The sequence below is a fragment of the Pelophylax lessonae genome, assembly GCF_965119305.1.
Source record: "Pelophylax lessonae genome assembly, chromosome: 4".
Lineage (NCBI taxonomy): Eukaryota > Metazoa > Chordata > Amphibia > Anura > Ranidae > Pelophylax > Pelophylax lessonae.
Window position 1 is genome coordinate 210,898,213 of NC_138771.1, and position 6,525 is coordinate 210,904,737.

At 40.1% G+C, this 6,525-nt stretch overlaps 1 protein-coding gene across 1 annotated transcript in view; it reads left to right on the forward strand.

Annotated features, from left to right (window-relative positions):
* CRELD2 (cysteine rich with EGF like domains 2) overlaps positions 1-464 on the forward strand; it is a 45,461-nt gene extending 44,997 nt beyond the window's left edge. The window contains exon 10 of the mRNA XM_082253356.1: positions 191-464. Within this exon, the coding sequence (XP_082109482.1) occupies positions 191-267 (77 nt within the window). The 3' untranslated portion in view covers positions 268-464. The remainder of the gene's footprint in view (positions 1-190) is intronic.
* The last annotated feature ends 6,061 nt before the right edge of the window (positions 465-6,525 follow it).

Sequence of the window (6,525 nt, forward strand, 5' to 3'; positions counted from 1 at the left end):
TATAATTTCTCAAAATATTTAGCACCTTAACATTTGGTTGTCTATTTACCACATAGCAGAAGTGCTCTTATTGCACGATTGTGAGATTATTGTGTATAAATATTTGAGTAAAATATGTTCGTGTTTGCATGTCCAAATACAATTAAAGGATTTTTTTAACCTTCTTGCTATCGATTGTTTTACTCCATAGCTGAAGAAACCGTTACTCAGCAGAATGTGACATCTGATGCAGCAGAAGAATCAATAAATATACATGAGGACCTCTGACCCACATCCTTAATTTAAATATTTTAAGTTATTGGACTCCAACCTGTTATGTGAATAACAAGTTTGCCAACCATTATCATTTTATCTGGTATTCAGATGGGATTTGCCCTAAAGGCTGCACACATTTTCTTTACATAAAAACATAATGTGTCTTATATTTTGATAATACTTTCTAATAAATGTTTATTCAGTGAAAATATGGGTTTGAGTTTTTATTTAGTGATAAAAGCAAGCTCTGGTTACTTTGCAGGTTAAATTATCGTGGCATGCTTCAACTTTAGCTCATATATAAACATTATTGTTTGCTGATAATGTACAGCTAAACCTACCTAGTGGATGACTATACTAATAAATTGGTAAATGAAGGATATTGCTAATTTTTATCCCTGTCAACCTATCAAAGGGGTTGCTAGCTAGCATATATTGTAGGCAAGTTTTCAGTAATTTTGTAAGGTCTGCTCCATAGCACATCTACACAACATCCAGAACTAGTTTAACCTTTCAGAACTCTGACACCCCCTGGGACCCCAATGCAACATATATAAATAGAATAAATATTGTCAAAGTGTGCAGCATGGGTGGAGGGACTGTTATCCCCATACAAATCAATGGGAAGGCAAAAGCACCTTGATATGGCTTAGGTGTTCAGAAGCACATCAATACACTATTCAGAACTAGTTTGACCTGTCCAAGCTCTAAAACCCCCATGGGACCCCCATTCAGCATGCAGTATATAAATTAGAATAAATTGTGAACAAAAAAGTGCACTATCAATTTCTGCCAATAAAAGCGTTCAGGGACTGTTACCCCTATATAAATCAATGGGAAAGCCAAAGCGCCTCAATATGGCCTAGAAGGTCAGAAGCTGTTCAGAAGGATCTCAAACAAAATCCACTTGAAAGCATGCCTTTTTTGCCTATCTACACAAGCTCTAACAATTCCATGGGGGACACTTTTTTTGGTGCAAAAAGTAAAGTATTCAGTTTTACTAGTCAACTTCGTATTAGTTTATGGTTGAGGTAAAGCGAATCTAAACCCAAAAACAAAAATGTTTTATATATATATATATTGTAGTTTACAGTCCTTAGATTTGGTGGCTGCATTCGTTTTTTGTTTTTTAAGCTTTATTTTTAACTTTCGATCCTGCTACAATGTCTGTTTTTTTTTTTTTTTTATTTAATTTCCTTTAACAGACCAAGCTGTCCAGCAAAAGTGGCAGTTAGAGGGTTAGACAAACCATTTAACACTGACATTTAGTGAAACTTTTTATCACAAAAGGAGAAAAAAAACAGCTTCTGTAACTGCTTGGACAGTGTTAGCTTGAGTTGGACTTTACATAAGTGACTAACAAATTACATAAGTGACTAACAAATTAAAGTCTATCTAAATCTACTAAGCCATCTAACACTACCGTTTCCACATGTTGACAATGCTTGCGGTCCAAGAGTAGCTATGTTACTCTTCCATAGGTACAGTGAGGACCAAGTGTAGACATCGTAAGACAGGAAGTGTGTTACTGGACAGATCAGAAGGTGAAAAGAAAGGGGAGAAAAGGCTAAAATAAAAATAAAATACAGCCTGCATCTAAAGAATGGTAAGCTGCAATATATTTTTTTCTTGTGGATTTAGATGTGCTTTAAAAAATGCGTAGACGTATTGGTAGCTAAGTTTAGGATTAAGGGGTTACCTTTGTGTTAAAATCAAGGTAAATGTTTTTATAATGCAGGTCAGTATAGGGTTAATTGTCAGGGCTAGTTATAGGTTCTATTGGGATGACTGAACACACATTTCAAATATATGATTTCAGTGCAGAATTTCCCAAGTTGAAAATAATTCCACCCTGCTTCTGATGGTTTGTACTGCCCATTATGTGTCAGATAAGTCACTTAAAGTAAAAGTAAACCCATAGATTTCAGTTTCAAAACAGTTTTCAGAACCAGAAATGGTTACATTTCTGGCACGTGTCAGCAATGTAACTGTCACATTGATTGTGCTCCCAACCAAACTGTCAAACCATCCAATGGCTTGTGTCATAACTGATCACATGTGCAGCAGCATTGCAGTTGAAGTTTAAACAGAGGCCAAGATGGCAGCGTCCTTGGCTGAAAACAATAGGAGGGTTTATTTCCTCTTTTAAAGTGGTTGTAAAGGCTCAAGGTGTTTTACCACCATAATGCATAAAACTTTGTAGTGTGTAGCATCCCCCTCACCCCCCCAACCCCCCCAATACTCACTTGAGCCTGATTTTTTATCCAGCAATGTGCACAAGAGCCTCCGGCTCTCCCGGGTCTCTTCCTCTTCATTGGCTAAAACAGTAGCGGGAGGCAATGGCAGTCAATACTGTCACAGCCAATGAACCATTGAGGAGGGGGCAGGGGCAAGTCACGCTGTGTGTGTGAATGGAGACACAGTGCAGCAGGCCTGCTCAGGTGCTCCCACAGCAACCCCCTGGGAGGCACCTGAGCAGGCTTGCTCCCAAGCCCCGCTGCTCTGTGTCCATTTACACACACGCCGGCAAGGGACCCAAGAAGAGGAGGATCGGGGCTGCTTTGTGCAAAACCACTGCACAGAGCAGGTAAGTATGACGTGTGTTGTTAAAAAATCTGCCTTTTTAATATCACTTTAAATTGAAATTCAAATGAAATGTATTCATTAATATTACTTGGTCAGTCTGCACAGCAGCTAAGAATATTGCATCCAGTAGAAGGTCATTCCTTGCACAGTAGAGGTACACTGGTGGAGATATGCTGATAACAATTCACAAAGGCAAATATAAGGCTATCTACATAGAACAGGTCACCCTTTATCAAATGTTTTGGCTAGTTGAAGGTTGGAGATTTATTTGAAGTATAATTTAAGTAACTTGATGTAGTGGCTGATGCAATGTATACTGGACACTGTATTATGTTGCATTGCTGTAAATCACTTTTATATAACCAATATAAAATATCAATTTTTTTTACTCTACAATATTTATGCAAATCCTTTATGGATGACTCTGTTACACTTTTTTTTTTTTTTTAAGTTTAGGACTAGAGGAATACATTTTTTTTACACTGCTCAAAAAAAAATATAGGTAAAGTTTGAAAATACATCAGATCTCAATTGGGAAAAATATACTGGATAGCTATACTGTTATAGACTGGGTAATGTGTTTTAAATTAAAAATTAATTGAATTAAAGGAGGCCACATCGTTTGATTGAAATGAAAATGATCAACCTACAGAGGGCTAAATTCAAGGACACTCCGAAAATAAAGTGTAAAAATGATGCAGCAGGCTAGCCCATTTTGCTGAAATTTCATTGCAGCCCCCACGTGCTTGTATGCATGCCTGACAACGTCGGGGGGATGCTCCTAATGAGACGACGGATGGTATCCTGGGGTATTTCCTCTCAGATCTGGACCAGGGCAACACTGAGCTCCTGAGCAGACTCAGGTGCAACCTGGTGGCGTTAGATGGACCAAAACATAATGTCCCAGAAGTGTTCTATTGGATTTAGGTCAGACGAGCGTGGGGGCCATTTAATGGTATCCATTCCTTCATCCTCCAGGAAATGGCTGCATACTCTTCGCCACATGAGGCCTGGCATTGTCGTGCACCAGGAGGAACCCAGGACTCACTGCACCAGCGTAGGGTCTGACAATGGGCCCAAGGATTTTATCCAGATGCCTAATGGTTGTCAGGGTGCTATTGTCTAGCCTGTAGAAGTCTGTGCGTCCCTCCATGCATATGCCTCCCCAGAACATCACTGACCCACTACCCGCTCGGTCATGCTGAAAGATGTTACAGGCAATGAAAATGTTATATGACAGCGCTACCAGGAAAGTGATAGATAAATAAATACAATCCTCCGATAATGAACAATATAAAGTGCGCTTGGTGATAAAATATGACAATAAAAAATTAATATATATCACAATATAAAGTGCAAGATGCTTGGTGCTGAAATATGACCATAAAAATTAATATATATCACAATATAAGGTGCAATAATCAAAATGCTAAGTGTTAAAGTGATTTGGTGCAAAGTAAAGTGCAGTCCAAAATTATGAGTCCATTAATACATTCAAATAAGGTGCTGGACAGAAAGTGCTTGAGGTGCTCCACACTGTGGTAAAAGTGCTCCAAACGGCCCCTTTTGGGGATCCACTCACCAGATGTTAAAGGTAATCAAGCCTTAAAAAGCAGTGACTCTCCAAAACAGCCCTGGGGATGGATGGATACGTATTTCACCAGACGAGCCTCCAACCTTTTACTAATGGTCCCTCTCGATTACACATTCATAAGGAAGGGAAGAAGCCAGACATAGTGAAGCCTGTAGTAACTTTTATTAAATATAATAGATAAAAAAACTACTCACAAATATGATGTTACAGGCAGCATACCATTCACCACAGCTTCTCCAGACCTTTTCATGTCTGTCACGTGCTCAGGGTGAACCTGCTCTCATCTGTAATAAGCACAGGGTGCCAGTGGCGGACCTGCTAATTCTGGTGTTCAATGGCAAATGCCAATTGAGCTCCTCGGTGCAGAGCAGTGAGCACAGGGCCCACTAGACTATGTCGGGCCCTCAGGCCACCCTCATGAAATCTGTCTGTTCGGTCAGAGACATTCACACCAGTGGCCTGCTGGAGGTCATTTTGTAGGGCTCTGGCAATGCTCATTCTGTTCCTCCTTGCACAAAGGAGCAGATACCGGTCCTGCTGATGGGTTAAAGACCTTCTATGGTCCCGTCCAACTCTCCTAGAGTAACTTCATGTCTCCTGGAATCTCCTCCATGCTCTTTTGGACCCTGCTGGGAGACACAGAAAACCTTCTGGCAATAGCATGTATTGATGTGCCCTCCTGGAGGAGTTGGACTGCCTGTGCAACCTCTATAGGGTTCAGGTATCGCCTCATGCTACCAGTTGTGACACTGACTCTAACCAAATGCAAAACTAGTGAAAAACAGTCAGAAAAGATGAGTAGGGAAAAAAATGCCAGTGACGTCCACCTGTAAAACCATTCCTGTTTTGGAGATTGTCTCATTATTGCCCATCTAGAGCACCTGTTGTTAATTTAACACCAAAGCAGCTGAAACTGATTAACAACCCCCTCTGCTACTTAACTGACTGGATCAATATCCCAGGAATTTGACTTGATGCTACACTCTGATTAAAAAGTGTTCCTTTATTTTTTTTAAGCAGTGTAATTACAGTGGTTTCAAACCCTTACATATGCCCAGTGAAGGGACTATTCTCAGGTGATACCCAGAGATTAAATACATCTGTTCAAAGTGAAGAATATATAAAGCATGTCTGAGCTGTCAGGAAAAAAGGGGGCACTCTGCAGAGCTCAGTGAGGAGAGCTCTAAGAGCTGATTGGAAGGAATGAACACACCCGCCTTTACACAGCACGAGAACAGAGCTAAGGCTGTCAATCCGCTGCAGCTCCCTCCCTTTGTCATATTTTTTCTCTTGGTGTCAAGATAATTTGTCACAAGTGATTCATGCTGATAGAGGAATGAAGCAGCAGACAGAAATGATACTAGGTGCTATAAATTGAGACAAGTACACACTATAGAGGGATATGCTTTGTTCATATTTCATAACTGAGGTTGAGGATTGTCATCTAAAGCTACCTGCCATGTCTTCACTGACCCATCTTTTCTTTCCTTCAGGGCAGTCCCTCTATGGGCTGAGTGTTCATTTAACTTTTTTTTCCCCTAGGATTTCTGCTCTTAGAGAATGTGTTTTTCCTTTCTTGCCTGAGGCCATTCTCCCAGGGATGTCCATGTTCTTGGGCATTTTAAAACATCTACCATCTTTCCCTTTCACAAGTTGCAGGGCCACCACCTGATTCTCTCCAAGTTTTTCAAAACTGTTTGTTTGCCAGGTGGCTGTGTGAGCCCCTGCTATTGTATGCTTCGGATGCAAGGTCCTTCTGTTCTGCTGTCAACTGTGTTTCGGGTTTTTTTATTTTTTTATTCCTGTGGGCCTGTTGCTGCTATTTTGTTGCCCAGCTGAAGGTATCTGCCATGGTCCTAAGAATGAATTCCCATGTCTGTACTGTACTCTAAGATATGGAATTTACAGATAATTCAAAGTACCATTTTTTAGCTTTTTGGAGAAAATCCAGTTTGTTTGATTTCGGGTTACATTTACACTAAACTCAAAGCCCTTATTACCTTTTCCTCCAAAGTGCACATGTGTGCAAAAACACCCAGGGGAAATCTTTTGGAGGGAGGTGTACTGTTATTTTTTTTTTTTTTTTTAGT